An 18,657-nucleotide genomic window follows, 5' to 3' on the forward strand; every position below is an offset into this window, starting at 1 on the left:
GTCGAGCATCGCTGAGAGAAGCGGCTCACCAGCGACATCAAATACATTTTTAACCCGCGTGAGCACGGTCATGGGTCTCGTCGCCGTTTGCGTTTGAAGCATTTTGTTCATCTCGTTTTGCACAACTCCTACACAACGGAGAAGACAAACCTTTTTATTATACTAAGCAAACAAGTGTAACTGTTAGTCGTCTTTTCTCTACGCGAACAGTGCGTGAAGTGTGTTTATAATTAAAGCGGAAAACATATTTTTTAAATGTGTGACCCACAACAAAATCAACGCTAGCGTGGGGCTGTGAGTGATGCAATAACAGTAAAAAGGAAACGATCGTCTTTTGCCATTCACAATCGATCACCTGTGCTATCGAAATCACCTAGCGGCAGCCAAACTGTGTGGGTTGCGGGTGGGTTTCTACAACAGAGCACCGTGAAGGTCGTGCTATACAGTGGAAAACCGTCTTGACAGAGTTATCTTTTAGTTTGATTAGCCCGATCAAATGGGGCATTAGTCCGTCGTCCACGGTCAGTGTTCACAACCCGTGCGTGTGTTGTTGTTGTTGTACGCTGTGTTGTCATAGCTGCAGACGTTTGATCGTGATTAGACCAGCGCGAGAGTGTGTCGTTAACCGCTAGGCGAAACAGAAACTACGTGCAACATGGTGCGCAGTTTGTCACAGTGGACGAAAACGTTGAGTTTTCCGGCACGCATATCGCCCAACCGGAACTCGAAGGATTGCAACGTGAACGTGCTGCCGATTACGCCTCCACCGGCACCGCCGCGTAACAAGTCAACCTCTACGTCCTCGTCCAGCACAATGTCCTCCACATCTTCACCGTCCTCTTCGTCATCTTCGCCCACACCACCGCCTAATGTGCCGATTACGGAAATTAGTCAAATTGTAAGTATACGGGTGGGTTTTTCGCATTTATTGCGCTCGTGGCCAACAGCTCCACGGTTGACAACAAATTGAGTAGGGTGAATTGGAGTGATGCACGTTAGAATTCCACCATCCAGAGGGCCCACTCCACCAGGAGGAAGGGATGCACCAGAAGCAGAAGTACAGAAAATGGAAATGAAATTCCCTAAAATCATTCGTCCGGTGATGCGGGCATGTCGGCGAAGTTTTGACTTCCGCCGACAGTGGCATTCCCTCGGGTTCATCTCCAGGCGTACACATGATAATGAGCATAAACCGGCAGTTGAAGAGGATCGTCGGATGTGTCGGATGGTACAGTGGGGCGTGGGTAAGAGTGAGAGAGAATAAGAGGGAGGCCCAAGCTAGGGGTATGTGGAACATGTGTAAATGTTTACACAACTTCATTGAATTTTACCTCTCCAACTTGCTGTGGCATCGCATCGGTACCGGCACCATCTTAGATTGCTTAGACTTGAGGCTCTTAAGCGGGAAGAATCCGGGATCATCGGCACAGCGATGAGCGACGGTGCGCCGCGGTGCGGTCTGTGCGTTGGACTGTTTACTTTCAACATTCTTGTAATAATTTCTCCACAACAGAAGCAGTACCGTACACCATCGGTCGGCGAGTTGTTTCCCATTTGTCCCAAAATGCGCCTCCAATAGCTGGTGCCTCTCGGTGTCCAAAGGGGTTTTCTTTATGTGGGGGGTGTTTGCTTCTAATTTTATTGTACTCATTCAGGCCGAGTGGAGCGTATAGCGTGGCGTTCGGAATGGCCGGGGGAACTACTCTTCGGAACAGCCTGCGGTATCATTTGTGGCCTGGACGAGAACTTTTCTTTTTATAGTGCCACAGACAACTTCTGATGGGATACTTTCTTGGTTGCTTGGTTTGTCTCTTCATTCGCGCGTGTGATTCTTCGGCCGCTGCTTCGGCTTCTTAATTTCTGTACATCCACTTGTGTCTTGCCATCTTTCTTCTCTGGAGCATAAAATAGAATTCTACGAGGGGGCGACCTATGGGGCGACCGGGCGACAATGGAGTGCACACAGGCTGATTGCATACGGTTACGGATGCGCGATCCAGCTTGGGGGAGATCGTAAAGTTGTTATTTTTAGCAACTACCATACTTTGTCGGTACCGTGCTCTGGAGCACTTTTTCCCGCATCTGCAGCAATGACAAACGTTTGCTGGAGCGTTAGATCTGCGGTGTCTTTTGACGATGCCACAGATCAGTGTTGTGTGAAAATGATCACGACCGAGTGTTGATCGTGTTCTTGGAGAAGTTACAAAAAAACAAAATAATTAGAGAATTCACGTTGAGAAGTGAGATTGATAAAAGGTACGCCCATGGGTAAATCTGTTTGGGGCGAGAAAACCGTATCTAGGACGCACATTGAAGCCCGCAAAACGCAACCTGCCGATGACTTTCCCTTTCGAGTGATCGATTCGATTCGCAAATTGATAAAACATTAGCTTTCCGGGTAAAGTGTGTGTACGCGTATGCAGGAAAGTGAGCATAAATAATGTGTGAGTCGATTGCAACGAAAAGCTTCAAGCAGTGGAGAAGCTGACCGAGACACTCGGCGTAAGAGTGCGCACGATGATGATAATCGTGAAAGTGGAGCTTGGTGGAGTGGAAATAAAAATCGAAAGCAACACTAACTAAACAAATTTCCGTTGCGTATCGTTGATTTGGAGGTTGAGTGATAGGCATCGTAATTTCCAATCGCTAGTGGCTGGTGCCCTGCCTGGAACATGGGAGCAGTGCCACCATTGTGCGCGAAGGGTGATGTTTACAATCTATTTCCTGTGGAACTTCCGTTCCTACCATTTTGCTCCGTGCGCTCGGCCGAGAGTGGCATGGAGTTACGGCTGATTGGTTTCTCAATCTTCGCCAACTCAAATGAAGCTTTAATTTTCATCCACATTCACGGTCGTTTTACACCCGTTTAGGTCGGTCGTACGGATACTTCTGCCAGCGTAGTATCGCTGAATGCATTGTATTAGAATGCTGAATGAAAGAAGCTTTGTGTGCCGTCTGTGCTGGTTGGGGACGCGATGCAGAGAGACGGTCCGAATTCTAGGCCGTTATTAACAAAACATTCGGCGTGCTACGGGATTGATTGCTTTTCATTGTTTTCACACCGGTCCAGTTTGCAAGCGTTGGCATTTTTCGTTGGTTCGATCGGTATCTGTCGAAATTTGATTGGCTACGCGGAAAAAAACAGGCTGAAATGCCGGAAAAAGTGAAACCTTCATCCTCGTCGACAACCCCATAATTGAATGAAGATTTCACTTCAACTTCACTTCACTCGGCGGTCTCGAGATGATCGTGTGCATTATGAAGTATGCTTGTGAAATTATCTCATTAGTGTCCAGCCCGGATCGTTTAATCAATTCGCCAGCATTGCTTTCCATACGGCCAATATGCCGGCTCGGAAGCGTTTGGCAAACACACAAAATGGGTGTCGTGGTCACATAGAGTAGACCACCGTATTGGACAATTTTGGTCAATGCCTGGGACGAATTTTGTTGAAGTAAGCGTATTCTGACTTGACAATTTTAAACGCTTACGCGCCGCTTTTTTCGTGGCACAGGTTAGGCTCAATTTGTTCGATTACACGCTAAAAACAGTGCGCCCCGGCATACAGTGCCGAAACAGCCTTGACTACTCAACAACCTCCAAATGAAAAACCGAGCTACGACAGCATCAATGAGTGTGCATTAATTTTCCAATTATGTTGCTGATTATTTGTTTTACCGCGTCGGCGCTGGTAGGCAGGTTCAAGCTCTCTGCCCAACAACACCACAATTTCTGCCACCAAGGCAGCAAACTTCCGTCAACTTAAAGGTGTCTAATTGAAGGGAACGGGTCTCATGATGATGGCCGAGATGATGGCTCAGCTCACCGGACCATGGTTTGGCGTCCCGTGCGCCCGAGCAGAAGATAATGCTTCAACCTTCTCCCGGACACGCATGCTTTCGCGGTCAACCGTGGATGATTTATGGGTTTCTACCGGGTGCAGCAGCCGAAACCGTAGCCTTTGATCGTCATTCCCGGACAAACCGAACCGGAAGATGATACGGTCGTATGATTGAAAGACGTCTTTCCAGCAAAACCGGCGCCGATGGCGAGAAAGCGTGAATGGGGCAGATAGCGCACCGAAAGGGATTTTTCATCCACGGACCACGGGTAGGTAGCGACCGATGTAGGTGAAATTTGTTGAATATGTTCGTAAGCGACTGGCCGCGCCTTTTTCCTTCTCCCAAGTGGCTGTTTTGCCCTTGATGAGCACCCATGTGGAAGGAAAGTCAGTCATTACGAACTTCTTGTTTGGCGAGGACTACACACAACAGCCAGTCGAATCTGTTGGAACAGTGGATGTGCGCTTAGAACGATACTTGCGGCCACGAACGTTTGCACGAGCCAAATTGTCTGTTGACAGTAATGATCATTTATCATTATAGACACACGCATTTTACCCAACAAAGCCCGGCACGATATCACCAAGCAGGTTCCGGAGCGGGTCCTAAAGCGTGGTGTGGTGCATTCAAAAGTTTTGCTTTCCTCTTTCGCTGTTCGTTTATTGTGGAGAAAATAAATAAATAAAACCGTTTTGCCACTTCCGGTGCACCGGTTGGGTAATGCTGACACGGAGTGTTGCTTTGAGACATTTTGGATTTCCTTTGCTTGGCTGTGTTTAAAAATAAGCAACCGCCATGTCTTTTTTTTTTCTTGCCCCGGCCAGCAAACGTTTCATGCGTGAAACACACGGATCTGCGAAAACGCAAAACCGGGGCAAGCTTCGTTAAAGAACCATTGGCCGGGGTTATTTATTTTTCCCGTGGCACATTTCCATGCACACCAAACGCGACAACGAGCAAGAATGTTCAGCACACTGCAAAACATAGCCGAAAGCGGTACAAAATGGGAAAATTGTAAACTTGCCACAACTTGCCACGGGTTTTGCCGCGACACTCAAACGTGGAACTGTGTGAAAATGCTGGCGATGTGCGAATTTATGACTCCCAGACTACACGTCTAAAGCTTCCACCAAGGCGCACACAAGGGCGCCGGCTGATTATGGTTGACAGGGGATTTTTTTGTGGATTTCCATTTTCCGTCAAAATCATGGCCAAATTTACGGATGCAACTACGGCTAAGGTCACCCGATCGATTCGCTTCTCGTTTGCCATGTATTTTATGATGTGATCCCTAGCAGTTGGGTTTTCAATCACGATCAGTACCCGAATCTGCTCAAAAAAGGCAAACCATCAGCCACGATCAAGACTTAGCTAGGGCGATCAAAGTGTAACAAGGTTAACGTGTTACGTGGAACACTCATACGTATTTTTATCGCATAATATTGTCTTCGCCCCTGTTGGAGTATTTTCTCAGCCCATCCCCCACAGCCGCCGTAGTCGGCCGAATCCGTGGCGTGGGTCTCGACCCGGCGTTGGAATGTTATAAGTTTGTTTGCACACACTTAAACTTCTGGCCGATCTCGACAACAGAAGCGAGCACTATCTTGTGATACGGACGGCGTCCGCAAGTTGGCCGCTCACTATGGAATGAAGTTTTTCCCTTATCGGGGAATCGTTTGACTGAACGGGCTAAGCAAACAGTACGCCCCGCCGGGGGGGAGTGATTTCTTCAGTGTGGCTCATTGACGGCTTAGTTTGGCTCGCGTGTGGAGTGATAAGCGCCGGGCGTGGAATTTGCTTGCATCGTGACGATCGAAGGTGTAAGAGGTGTACGGTGTTGTTAACTGTTATGATTGTCCACCAATCGGACGATAAAGGGAGACCATGGTCGCAAGTAGCATGGTCGGAAAACGGCCCAAAGTTAGTCATCAAATTCTTGAGCTCTGTATGTCCAATGCTCCAAGAAGAATCTAAACAAACGAGCAACTCCTTTCGCGCCCAATAACCAATGAATCTTCTCATCCGATTCTGGTTTCGTCGTTTTGTGCATAGATTGACATCGGAACAAATAGATAGATTGATAGCAATGGATACGATGCGGTCTGCATAGAATCGATGGTTGGTCACTCAACGATGTTTGTGGACATGAAAACGAAACTATTACTCCTTATCACAAAACCTAGCTACAAGAACAGCGATTGAATTCGTCAATTTTCGGTGGCTCCCAGATAAGCTTTCCGTATGTGGCGTGCGCTGCCTAATATTGAATTGAGCTCATTGATATGCCACGGAAGGAGAATTATAATAAAACAAACAAACGTTTACACACAGGAACACCAGAAGGTCTTCCTCGCCAAAGGTCCCCGGGTTTGGTGGTTCGAGGCCTGAACGGTATTTTGTTGGAACTAACCAAACCCGACGATCGAGTATGTGCTTAACGGGCGCCGGTAGGCTAAGGAGGAAGCGGACTCGCCCCAGCCAGTAGCGGGAAGCTTTTAGCATCGAAAAGGTTTCTTTCCTTCCTATTTTTTTTTGCTGCGTACGTGTGTAAGCGGGAGCGCGCGCTCGCGCGTTTGGAGCCATGGTCGGTCCCCATTCGCCCTCAGTGTTCTTTTTTTTTCTCCGGTGCCGATCTCGATGACCAACGGATTTGACTGGAAACTATTTTTGATTATTCTGCTTTGATTTCCGTTCGGCGTGTTGAAATGAATTCCCTTTCGCTTCCCGTTCTGTAGCGTCTTGCCCCAAACAGTCATCATCATCCCTCCATGCTGTATGGTGTCAACGCCGGTCAAAGATCCTGGGAGCCGCGTCCCGGCTGTGGATTTCCGGAAGAGTTGTGGACGTGCCTCGTGATGGTTGGGCATTCAAAACAAATAAAAAAACACAGATTTTTGTACTTCTCGATGCCAACGTGTTTTAGAAAACTTTTTTTTTTATATTTCTTATATTATTTGCGCAACGGTTGCGTACTACTGTGACACATCTTAACCCTTCTTCTACCATCACCCTCGATAATGTATTAATTTTATATTTTCTCTGTTTTTTCCCCCAGATCTATCCCGATCCCGAATCAGAGAAGGCCATCATGGGCTCATTGGTATTCTGCATTCATCACAAGCAAGGCTGCAAATGGTCTGACGAGTTGAGGAAATTGAAGGTGATTATCGCGGCAGTCTTTTCTTTTTGGTATCTCCTCATATACGCTATTGCTTCTCACCGACACCCGGCGCGGAATCGAAATGGATGTATTTTTTTGTTATATTTTTGCGTACACTAGTGTATCCGCTCACGTCGCCCTTCTAGGCCATATGCAAACGTGCTGCGTGGCCGATTTGTTTTATTCTTCAAGATGAAAGTGCACACACTGTTCGTGGTCCGCTACCACGGCGTGCTGGAGAGTTGCAGAAGGCGAAGCAAGGCATAGAAATAAAACATTTCCCCCACTATTGAGTGCACTGTTGGAAGAGAAAGAGCGAGTTCCAACCGAAAGACGGCGTCAGCGATTAGGGCCGCTTAGCGCGTACTTTACCTTGGTGCGCGAATAATCCAGCCGACGAGAAATGTGCGCAGGCGGCGTAGCGGCATGTGAAACAGGTTTGACGATCGGTTGATCCTCGTGGAACGATCAGTGTGGTTGGCGGCAGGTGACGAACCAAGCGCGGTGAAGCGGCCACCACACGTCTAGATGTAAGCCGGTGACCCTGTGATTCCTTCTTCTGCGACCCACGGGCGCTGGCGAAGCCTTTCGAATCGCGGTGCTTAACTTAATTAATCGTGTTGCTCTTTTGCAATGGTTTATCCTACGCAAGCATTGTGCCATTAGAAAACCACACCACTGACGCCCGTTAATTGTTATTACTCCATCGCGAATCCCGCAATATTGTTTACTTTGGAAGCATCTTCTGAAGCAAATGGAATATTGAAATGTGTTAGTGTTTTAAAATATTGTAAAACAATGCTCTAAATTGTTGTATTTTTTTGCTCATTTTGCTTTCTCCAGGCACATCTGAATACCTGCAAACACGATGCCATCCAGTGCCCGAACAAGTGCGGCTCGCAAATACCCCGCGTTATGATGACGGACCATCTGGCGTTCACGTGCATCCTGCGACGTGCCATCTGCGAGTTCTGCAACGTCGAGTTCACCGGCATTGGGTTAGAGGAGCACGCGGGCACCTGCAGCTCGGAGCCGATCTACTGCGAGTCCAAGTGTGGCACGCGTGTGCTGCGTGGCCGCATGTCTATCCATCGTGCCAAAGACTGTGCCAAGCGTCTCCGCCGCTGTCCGCACTGTGCTCGTGAGTTCTGTGCCGACACGCTGGCCGCTCATGGAGCTACCTGTCCGCGCAGTCCCATTCCATGCCCGCAGCGGTGCGATGCGGGACCCTTTGCCCGGGCAGATCTGGATGCACATCTGCGCGACGAGTGCAAAGCGCTGACGGTGCCATGTACATTCAAGGAGGCGGGCTGCCGATTCAAGGGCCCGCGCCATCTGCTGGAAGCCCACCTGGAGGCGAACACATCCGCTCATCTGTCGCTGATGGTAGCGCTATCGGGCCGCCAGGGACAGCAGATCAACATGTTGAAAAGCGCCATGGCGAAGCTGAGCACCAACTACACCGGCACGCTGCTGTGGAAGATCACCGACTGGTCGGTGAAGATGCAGGAGGCAAAGACAAAGGATGGTTTGGAGCTGGTGTCACCGCCATTTTACACCAGTCAATACGGCTACAAACTGCAGGCCTCGATGTTCCTGAATGGCAACGGACCCGGCGAAGGAACGCACGTGTCCGTCTACATCAAGGTGCTGCCGGGCGAGTACGATGCCCTGCTAAAGTGGCCGTTCTCCCATTCCGTCACCTTCACGTTGTTCGAGCAGGGCACACTAGGCAGCGGTGGCGGTGGACAGGGTGGAGTCGCCGAATCGTTTGTGCCCGATCCGACGTGGGAGAACTTCCAGCGGCCATCTACCGAACCGGATGCGCTGGGCTTTGGCTTCCCACGATTCGTATCGCACGAGCTGCTCAACAGGCGTCCCTTCGTGCGGGATGACACCGTATTTCTGCGCGTGAAGGTCGATCCGAGCAAGATTGTGGCCGTGTAAGCGTTAGCCAGAGTGTTTTTGTTTTGTAAATAGATCATGCGCGCACACTCACCCCACACTGGACCCTCTTGTAAGGGTCTCTCTCCAACACCAATCAAACCATCTGTACATAGTTACCTATTCCTGAGATGAAATAACCCTTCCCACTACCACCACCACCACCACCTCCAGGACCCCGTCAGTCTTAGTCATTCGTGTGGACCAATCGAGTAGTTCTCTCCAGGCGAGAGAAGCTCCTACGATGGCACATACTGGTGGGGACTACTCCCAGGACGCTGGTTCTCGTTCCGTTTCGGCAGTCGGAATGGAGCGGGATACCGCGCAAACGATATCTGCGGCTTGCACCAAAAGTAGGAACCAAGCGGAACACGGTCGTCTCCCATACCTGGGAACACAGGTCCCGCGAAGGATTGTTTGCTTGTAAGTGAATGCGAGTGTACGAAACACACTACAACGAAAATCAGCTTCGAAATCTCATAGTTGCTTGTAAGGACTGAGCATAGCGCCGAATGGCGTGCAACATATAGATTAAGACTTCTAGAGTATAGGCAAACGGCAATCATGTGCAAACAGGAAAACTAAACCCATTGTTCGAATAACCGTGTACAGGAAATGGAAAGCTTTCTAATCGAACATTACGCATTTTGACCCGTTCTATCCGTGGAACCGGATTCTATCCGGAAAATAACGCAAACGAATGGTACGTTTTTCGGCCAGCAAATACTGACTGTAGCTTGTAGGACAGTAGTTTCGTTTAACATGATGATAGAATAATGGTAATTTAAAAACTTCAATAATGCAGTTTCAATAGCCAGCTCTCTGTGTTCTTCTGCTCGATTGCGAATATTAACGTTACGCTAGAAGCAGAAGATACAATTAGCGTGCAACCATCAACATAACTCTAACCAATCGTAACATTTTTCTATTGATTCGAGTCATTAGTGTTTTAAGCTATATCATTAGACAGATTGGAACGTTTAGGAGCTTACCGCGATCGGAGAGAACCGAAACGATCGAATGTAAATGTTACACCCGTAGCAATAAGCAGTATACTACCATTCTTTTGTTTCATTTCATTCTTGTGTTTGTTTATAATTTAACGCATTTCAACGGCGGGTTACGGTCTGGCCAGTCGGAGCCGGTTTGCAGTGCTCCGTTGGAAGGTTGGTACACCCACTCCCATTAGCTAGAAAACCATTTCTATCGCACATTAAGACTCATCGAGAACGCGTAATACCGTGCGTCGTGGGTAGACGTTAGAGTAAATACCGCTAACGCGTAAGATATGTAACAAGTGCTAGTGCAGCGATTAGTATATTCGTTATTTTGTCATTGTAAATTTCGAAACCATACAAAACACGAAATACAACGGAGTGTGTACGATTGACTGAATTAAGTGAAAAATTAAATTGTACCGTGTTTCTTGATAATTATTTGAAGGAGTCATATATCACCATCTCTTCTATGTTTTTCTTACATGATTAATAGGATGTGATCTTATAGACGTATAATTCTATAAATAATTTGCTCTGTTTCCCTATTTTTTGAAGCGCATTAAAGTAACGTGCTAACCGATTGGTAAGTAATCACCTCCCATGATTCAATCATGTGTGCACTAAATGGTTTAAACTTAATTTTTATGATGTGAAGATATGTCCTTCAGTTTTCACATATTTATTGTTTACAATTCATTTATGTATTTTAATTTAGTAAAGGATAATAAACGATCATCGCCATCTGGTTCTTCTTGTTAGAGGCATGTAGATGTCTCTTTTGTCCTGGCTTCCTACGAGACTTTTAACAACTGCGTAGATCCTTCGAAAAGACCAACAAACCTTGCAACCTTTACTCCCAATACGAGTGCAACGTTGGGACATCAGAGACAATCGTATCGGAACAAATAAATATAAATCAATAAATCTCACTTTCTATTGATTCAAAGAAATCGAAAATAGGTCAGGAAATATTGGAATATTCTTTTATGATACCAAACCTAGAAATTCGCGTTATTAGGCCAAGTTTAAAGAGATACCCATTGCGTAAAATGTACGGTAGGATTCCGAGGTTGCCTGAGAACGGGTCGCCTCAGAAGCGTCTGGAACTCAAAACGATCATGGAGGATCGCGATTCAAAAGCTTTACCTGACTGGAGGCAGATTGTGTAGGACACCGATCACTGACACCGGACTCCGATCTATGTCAATGTCGTGTGGATGGGGAGATTGGCTCGGGCGGGTTTTGAACCTAAACGATATAAATTCTTTTATGTATACGGTTGATGATGACATCGAAAATGTTTAAAGCTTTTTATTCGTGAGAACGACCAGGCCGTATAGACCTATTTTACCACGTAGCCGACATTCAATCTTTGATACGGGTTAACAGTTCGGATTTGATTTTGCATCGGTCCTATCGTGAAGGACCGACGCTAATACCAGTAGTATACCAACGTTTAAAGAGTTTTTCGTTAGGTAGCTTTAGTTGAAAATCAGACTACATCCAATACATGGTCCACCTTCGCAAAGCTCAGTTTCTATGTAGGATGATTTTTGGTGGGAAGATAAAGAAAAATATCAATATCTCCTAACCAAACCCTTTTTTAATGCACCTAGGAGTTTAGGTACATTCCGTAGTTCTCTTACCAAACCATAATATCTAATTAAGTATTGTATTCCCTTGAGTATTCAGTATTGTATTTAAATTGTATTCCCTTAAAGGAGAAATTGATTTAAGATCATTAGTCTTTACAATCATCGCTATAGAAAATTATAACGTAGCTAGAACTCAAGAAATCACACAGACAGTGATATTCACTAGACCCGCACCAAGAGACCCGAGATGTAACAATATCATTTCCAAGTTGTACACTTACTTATGCCTGCCTTCGTTTCAGTGTAAATGATTTTTTTTTTTTTAAATTCTCTCTAAATTTTATTTTTTGACTTAAATGGAAATTCACCAAAATGGTAGCTTTAACTAAAAATTAACCACTTAATTTCAACATTAACAGACGTTCACATTACGACATTTGGCTAGTTTAAATATATTAGTTCATATTTGTATTTGCATGTTCTACACATGCCATGAATTTTCCAGTTCTATTTAAAGTGAGTATGGGAAGTGGGGGCATTTTACGTAACAATTTCCAGTCTATGAAAAACTGTGTTTTTTAACCTAAACATGTATTATCATTGCAAATAATGAAATGATACTAAATTATAAACACCTAAGAAATACAATATTCCGTACCATGAACATTTTTTTCTCCTGGACTTTTATCTCCTTCTTGTAAGCAATTATGGTTCCGTTTATCCTTACCCAACGTTTGTGAATGTCCCCCCCAGATTACTGAATGTTTTACATCCTCAATATATCTCACCAAGGTCTGGATGACCCAGAAGTCCCCAATCCGCTGTTGCCCGCTAGGGAGAACGATTGACTCGATGTGTTTACCGACCTTACCACCTTCTTCTTCGTTTGTTCTATTCGACACAAAAAGTCCATCGCGTGCGGAAGCAATGGTTGTATTGTGTGAAGCTCCAGCACGGTTACATTCTCTAAATTGACCATGTGAGACCCTTCGCTTTTGATGAAACTTTCCACTGTGGTTCGCAGCTTAGCACAGCGAACATCGTAAATATCTTTGATGAGTGTTTTAATCACATCAGACGATGGAACGTCTTCCGGAGCAGTGCTAAGGATCAATTTGGCCTCTACCATATAGTTGTCACTGGGCATTTTCGTAAATGAGCTACGAATAAATAGAGCGTTGCTTAGTACAAACAAATTTGTAGGAGAAAGACATCTACCATACCTGACACGTTTCTCGGTTTCCTTGATATCTTCTAGCAGATCTATGTCCATCCAGTGTGGTGCAACGATGCGACACTTTTGCTGTTGACGAAGGTGGATGCCTAGCCACAGCGGAACGTAAAGCGGGGTACCCCCGCGGAATGGTTCGATAGTACCCGAAATGAGATAGATCGAATCATGATTGAAATTGGGTATAACACTAATTAATGAATTTTCACCGATAAATTCTAGCTCCGCAGGTTCCATCTGTTTCGATAGCACAGGCAGCAAACAGGCAAATGAAATGCATGGAAAATTGCGCGCTTTTTTGACATTTGGACAGAATGTCAAAGGGAGGCTGACGTTCGATCATTGTCATCTTTTGACAGCTGGTCTGTGCACCGAATGTAAATAAACAGTGGCCGCCTGTGTGCCACTTGTTGTTTTTCGTATCGTAAGGAATCGGTAATTTATACATATTTTGCAAATTTTAGCAGACCGGTCGATAATGTCTGAAGCGAAAGAACTTCAAGATGACGAAAGAGAAGCACTTGTTTCGATCTACGAAGGAGACAGTGCCTTCAAGCAGGTGAACTCCGAGACGTACCAATACAAAGTGTGTAATCCGTACAGCTCACTTGCAATGGGAAAGATTGTATTACTTAAAGATGAAACGTTATTAATTTTAGTATGGCGAGGAAGGCAAAAAATCTTTCCTGCTAGAAATATGTTGGACGGCAAACTATCCCAATGAACTGCCCACCTTTAACTTGGAAACGTTTTACAATAGAAATCTGTGAGTATGGACATCAATGATCCTTTCATCAGAGTACTTAGTCTTTCATCTTTTTTTACTAGATCTCGTACGATGAAAGACAGCATTGCCTCAATTCTTCAAACAGAAGCAGAGCAATGGATTGGCTGTGGAATGACGTACACATTATTCGAGTGCCTAAAGGATAAACTGGATGATTTGCTGACGGACGAGAACTGCAATGCAGGCGACGGGCAGCAAATGATCATCGGTACGGCCAACGCACGACTCGATGGCGATCAAACGAATAGCGATTCCGACGACGATGGTGGAACGAATGAAGGAAAGGATAGCAAGAAGGAAGCGAAACGGGAACATCTAACTAAGGCCCAGAAACGAAAACAATGGGACCGTGTAGATAGCAAGGGTAATCGGCAGCGGGGTTGGAACTGGGTTGATATTATCAAACATCTGTCGCAGACGGGAGGTAAACCAGAATAGTGGGTTTAGCTTATTTGTGTATAACAAACTACTAAATGTAAAAGCATATACGAAGCGCTTAGCTCAATAAAAGTACTGAAAACGTAATTCAAATATATCTTGTCTACTCTTGGTATACGAGTGAAAAAACAAAATTTTCGTTTAAAGTTGAAAAAGTTTTTTATTATTATCATGCCCTAAACTTCTGCGGGCGTTTCGTGCGATTATTAATCTACGTTATGCACCGATTGATAAAATTTCTATTTTCAAATTGCAACGTAAGCTGGCTAATTTACTTATCCGAGCCCAAACGTTAACGGAACAATAGTGCAAAAAACGAACCAAAAAGTACCTTCTAGTTCCAGTACGTTGTTTACTAAGCATTAGGATGTCATAATGTAAAGCTGTTATTGAAAATCCGAGCTAACCGAGACAAAACTGGAACAAGTTTCAATTGAGCTAATTTTTTATCACAGCAGTGAAGCATACATTTGTAGACGGTTTAGGTTTGGAATCGATACTCTGCTGCTCTTGCGTATTTCGTCTTCGTTTAAAACTTTTACAAATTGTGCCACAAAAAGCCTAATGCATAAAAACTGTGCCATTCTTTATCATACTGTCGACTGTGCAGTGGTTTAACAATCCTTTGGAACATATCATTATTTAGGAATGTAAAGTGTTGAGTTGTGTGTTGTGTTGCCACATTGCAATTGCTTAAAACCAGATAAAATTCGAAACAGTTTCCGGTGGTTTAACTTACTCATGTTCCCATTTTACATACGAAGCGTGCGGCAACGTAAGCTTTTATAATTGATTTAAATTGTGCTTTTGAATGCGCTAATCGTACCTACTACGGCGGATAATAAAATAGCAGAATTATGTTAGAAAAATTACGCTAAAAACTTTGCCTCGTTATCGTTTGATATGATGAAAACTCCCTACACAAGATACTCGTTGTATTGAATGGAGGTTTAAAACGATTCTCCTGTATGCTACATTTGCTTAAAACGGCTGGTGTCGAACTGTTGAGCTATGGTTGTTTGTTCCTATAAAACACTGATCTTTTCTATACCGACGAACAATTCTATCATTTGCGTGTTTTTCCCCATAGGGATCTCTAACTTGCTTAAAATCGCTTCCTTGCTGGCGCTGATACGCTGGAAAAAATGGATTTGTCTAGTACTATGGTGTAGCATGCGAGTTACGATTGCCGTTGTGCTTACATAGTTTGGTCCTAAAAAGTGCGTGCGTGTCATTGAGACATGTACTCTCACTACCTAACTTCGTACTGACTAGAACAAAATGTTTCGTTGTTTGATGTCGTTGTGGTGCACCGTTTATATTCCCGTTTCCTTACTTTTTGGCACTCGGCTACTGGTCCTGTGTTTTGTTTTCTTTTTGGGGAGAATTGTTGGAGATGGAGGACATACGTTTCATGAGTGCCATATTTTTATGAGAGCAGTCCAAGAGCGCGAAACCTGGACTGGCCTATGATAAACGGTAATCTAATCGGTATGATGCTGGGAGCAGATATCCGGACGGGTAACTACGATACGGATCGGTGGTCTATATCCTCCAGTCAAGGCGATACTCATCGGTTTTGAGCAAATGGGCCTGCACGTTCCATCCTTCGCACTGGGCAAGATTGAGGAACTCGTTCCACTTGTTTTGTATTTCCCAGTAGCGATCGCGCAGTTGGCTTTTGTCTTGCAGATAGGAAGCAACATAAAAGTAGCACTTAATGATATCCAAGGGTTTTACCGTAAAGTGCAGATACACGCCGACATAGTGGCGCGTTTCAGCTATAAGAAACTTTTCCCGCGAATCAAAACATGCCATCCAGTTTTCTAAATCGTAACAATTACGATAAAACTCGGTCAGCTCTCGCACGGAGCATCCGATCCTGATCCGAGCCGTCAGGGATACCGTTTGACCTACGGTAACTCTTTCCAGCTTATTGACTTGCTGGGGTGACAGCATCATTCCTGACTTAAAATACTCCTCCAGTGCGATTAGATAGCGTGCTTCATTGAACGTACGCAAGCAGACCGATTTCACTGCCTTGATGTTGGCATAAATATGCACCAGCGTCACGAAGGCGAATAAACCATATAAAATCCTACAAAAAAGAACCCGTAAGGTGAGATTGGTCCTATTGATAAACATGAGGCACTTACTTCTGATTTTGCAGGTACGAGAGAAGGAATAGGCCTACGAAGGAGGCGATTAAATTGACACAAGTTTCCTGGGCGCTATCTTTCGATGCTACATCCGCCAAGTTACCCCGTATGGCATGGTGCTGTGTGAGTGCGGACCGCGTTGCTCCACCTGCCACACCGACTATTGCTTTCATGGTAGTTGTTGCGCAAAGAATGTATGTTGTCGCCTTTGGATAGTATGGTAGCACGAACAGATCAATAGCCATCGCTACATCGTTCAGTATGTCCGCGCGGATGCGCCACTTTTTGGAATCGATATCTAATTCCGAGCTGGTTGGGAGTGCAAATGAAGTTTATTAATAGCGCCACGAAACGTAATCTACGCCCCGCTGGGGAAATCGTTTCGTGTGAAATATCGAATTTGAGTGACATTGACACTCCTACCAAAAAAAAAGCAAAGCAAAAGGAATGCAACAATAAACGGAAGCAGAGTGCAAAAGAAAGAATCTTACCCTTTCCACCATGCGAACAGTATTCTTCCCAAATGTCCCGTACCGTCCTTGAGCACCCATGTAACGGTTGCCGAAAGTGGGTTGACCGCGTCGCTTCCCACACCGACTCCTTTCAGAATGGCATGTGTAGTTAAGGTTCCTAGTTTTCCACAAAATTTCAAAATCCAGAATGAAAATAACTGGAAGGAAAATTTAAATATCTACTGCTTGATTACCGCTTATTGTGCTGCAGAACGCCTGCAACGTGTCCCACTTTTGGTACGACAGGTAATCGCTGCTCACACTGTCTGGATATCCGACTGGCAGGAATAGATGCTGAAAAAATCGTTTTATGCTAAAACGCTTCCGTATCGATGGTCGTTCACCTTTCAGCGTAACCCGTACTACAGTATCTTGGTCTGGGCAGAGGAAAAACCATGTACGTTAATAAATAATGAAACAGCAATGGAGGCTGCGGACTGAACAACAAGAAACACTGGTTCACTTACGGTCTGGGGTGACGTAGAGAATTTCCTCCCCGTTTGAGCAGTACTGTTCGCGAAAATGGATTTTCATGATGGTACGAAAGTTGCCACGGGCGGAAAATGCAACTCACGAATGTAACAAAACATAAACTAATCGATGCACTCCAATAAAATCAAGAACCAATTGAAGATTATATTTTCTTGCTTGAAGACAGCACCGACAGTTCCATTTGTTGTTGTTTTTTTCTGCTTGTTCGCTTGACAACCAATTGCGATGGTGTACTGCAGTGCGATCTAGCGGTCATCTTATTTGGCAACAAGGTAAATAATATTTTCAATTTTCAATTTATTAAAAAAAACATTTTCTGCACAAACAATTATAATAAAAGAGGGGTGAGCTTTTCTGGATAATGCAAAGAAACTTGTATTTTCTACTTGTAATTTGATAGTGGCTTCTCACTTTCAAATCTTTTGACATAGAGAGGGCGCCACATAGTACAGGGGCTAGCAATTCTATTTTGCAAGAGCATGAGTATAAAAGTTTCAAAACCAAATGTAATTTGGATTGATGAATTAATTATTAATTTGCGTTAAAACAATTCACTTGCAATTTCACAGGTTATAAAATAATCCGAAACAGTCCTTCAGAACTATTGCGTGGTTCATCTGAACCAGCACGGAATAGCAAGGAGTGGCTACACTGGTAGGTGGGTAAATTTTGGCTAGTCAGATATCTCTACTGTAGCGAGGTTGCTGCTACATCAAGCCCAGGTGATAGAAATATGTATATATCGGATATAGAAATATATGCCTTGTTACATGTAGGAATTAGGCTATTGCTAATAAATTAACATTATTATCCAGCACATCCAGAGATGATTTTATATTTCTTGGGCCCTGACAGGGTTAAACAAACTATCGTTGTTCGGGGCCTCGAAAGCCGGCATCTTGGCTTGATCGGCAAATGAAAGCGAATTGTGCTGCATATCAAAAGTTTAAAGTTTGTATAAGTTTGCACAAATCATTTCCATACTTTTTCAGACACTCGTTTATTTTTCTGCAGCTTATGTAAGTGCAATAGCAGCACAATCATGTCGCCAAGATTAGCGAGTACACGCGAAGGAAAAAAGGATGCTCTTTCAAAGGAAATACCGACTCAGCATGCGGCACATGTCCCACTGCGGTTCAAAGCAATAATTCAATGGCAAGAATTCGCTATTGACACCACTATTTGTTTTTTTTTCTTTTCGGTTTTTAGCTTCGTTTTCCATCGCACTTTATCGTTCTGCCGTTAAACCGAGGGAACATCAATATGCACACTATTTTATTTGCAATCGATTAAAATCACCAGCAGTGGTACGATTAGAATTTGTGCTCAAGTACTCAGGACCAATTGCACAGTGTGAAGTGTGTTCGGGAATACGTTAGCTAGCGCACATGATTTATGGCGAAGCTGAGTGAAAGCAATGAACCCGCCAGAATGGACGCTAACAATATTACACGACGTAATAGGAGATTTATTTAGTGATCAATTGTATCTCCTCGGCC

At 44.6% G+C, this 18,657-nt stretch overlaps 4 protein-coding genes across 4 annotated transcripts; 2 read left to right on the plus strand and 2 right to left on the minus strand.

The window, feature by feature from the left end:
- Positions 1-655: 655 nt before the first annotated feature.
- LOC128304233 (TNF receptor-associated factor 4) lies at positions 656-9,585 on the plus strand. Its single transcript, XM_053041393.1, has 3 exons — positions 656-898; positions 6,898-7,002; positions 7,846-9,585. Exons 1-3 carry the CDS (start codon positions 656-658, stop codon positions 8,947-8,949), a joined length of 1,452 nt encoding a protein of 483 aa, XP_052897353.1. The 3' UTR covers positions 8,950-9,585.
- Positions 9,586-11,730: 2,145 nt separating this feature from the next.
- Positions 11,731-13,009, minus strand: LOC128304253 (probable DNA replication complex GINS protein PSF2). Its single transcript, XM_053041410.1, has 2 exons — positions 12,763-13,009; positions 11,731-12,699 (listed from the first exon to the last, which is right to left on the minus strand). Exons 1-2 carry the CDS (start codon positions 13,005-13,007, stop codon positions 12,324-12,326), a joined length of 621 nt encoding a protein of 206 aa, XP_052897370.1. The 5' UTR covers positions 13,008-13,009; the 3' UTR covers positions 11,731-12,323.
- Positions 13,010-13,167: 158 nt separating this feature from the next.
- Positions 13,168-17,840, plus strand: LOC128301379 (RWD domain-containing protein 4). The gene is made up of 4 exons (XM_053037824.1): positions 13,168-13,356; positions 13,430-13,536; positions 13,599-13,994; position 17,840. Coding segments are annotated over exons 1-4 (612 nt in total). The 5' UTR covers positions 13,168-13,248.
- LOC128301378 (RUS family member 1) lies at positions 14,188-17,308 on the minus strand. The gene is made up of 5 exons (XM_053037823.1): positions 17,134-17,308; positions 16,861-17,043; positions 16,646-16,784; positions 16,152-16,463; positions 14,188-16,093 (listed from the first exon to the last, which is right to left on the minus strand). Exons 1-5 carry the CDS (start codon positions 17,198-17,200, stop codon positions 15,541-15,543), a joined length of 1,254 nt encoding a protein of 417 aa, XP_052893783.1. The 5' UTR covers positions 17,201-17,308; the 3' UTR covers positions 14,188-15,540.
- Positions 17,841-18,657: the final 817 nt, after the last annotated feature.

Source organism: Anopheles moucheti, chromosome 3 (assembly GCF_943734755.1).
Source record: "Anopheles moucheti chromosome 3, idAnoMoucSN_F20_07, whole genome shotgun sequence".
In the NCBI taxonomy this organism is placed as follows: Eukaryota; Metazoa; Arthropoda; class Insecta; order Diptera; family Culicidae; genus Anopheles; species Anopheles moucheti.

What these genes read in the sequence shown, in the direction of transcription:
- LOC128304253 (XM_053041410.1), bottom strand. Translation starts at nt 13,007, where the DNA reads ATGGAACCTGCGGAGCTAGAATTTATCGGTGAAAATTCATTAATTAGT. An exon ending in GAAACCGAGAAACGTGTCAG is followed by an intron (nt 12,700 to 12,762) that starts GTATGGTAGATG and finishes ATTTATTCGTAG; the next exon opens with CTCATTTACGAAAATGCCCA.
- LOC128304233 (XM_053041393.1), top strand. Translation starts at nt 656, where the DNA reads ATGGTGCGCAGTTTGTCACAGTGGACGAAAACGTTGAGTTTTCCGGCA. An exon ending in TTACGGAAATTAGTCAAATT is followed by an intron (nt 899 to 6,897) that starts GTAAGTATACGG and finishes TTTTTCCCCCAG; the next exon opens with ATCTATCCCGATCCCGAATC. An exon ending in ACGAGTTGAGGAAATTGAAG is followed by an intron (nt 7,003 to 7,845) that starts GTGATTATCGCG and finishes TGCTTTCTCCAG; the next exon opens with GCACATCTGAATACCTGCAA.
- LOC128301378 (XM_053037823.1), bottom strand. Translation starts at nt 17,200, where the DNA reads ATGAAAATCCATTTTCGCGAACAGTACTGCTCAAACGGGGAGGAAATT. An exon ending in TCTCTACGTCACCCCAGACC is followed by an intron (nt 17,044 to 17,133) that starts GTAAGTGAACCA and finishes TCCTCTGCCCAG; the next exon opens with ACCAAGATACTGTAGTACGG. An exon ending in GTTCTGCAGCACAATAAGCG is followed by an intron (nt 16,785 to 16,860) that starts GTAATCAAGCAG and finishes GTGGAAAACTAG; the next exon opens with GAACCTTAACTACACATGCC.
- LOC128301379 (XM_053037824.1), top strand. Translation starts at nt 13,249, where the DNA reads ATGTCTGAAGCGAAAGAACTTCAAGATGACGAAAGAGAAGCACTTGTT. An exon ending in CCGAGACGTACCAATACAAA is followed by an intron (nt 13,357 to 13,429) that starts GTGTGTAATCCG and finishes TATTAATTTTAG; the next exon opens with TATGGCGAGGAAGGCAAAAA. An exon ending in ACGTTTTACAATAGAAATCT is followed by an intron (nt 13,537 to 13,598) that starts GTGAGTATGGAC and finishes TTTTTTTACTAG; the next exon opens with ATCTCGTACGATGAAAGACA.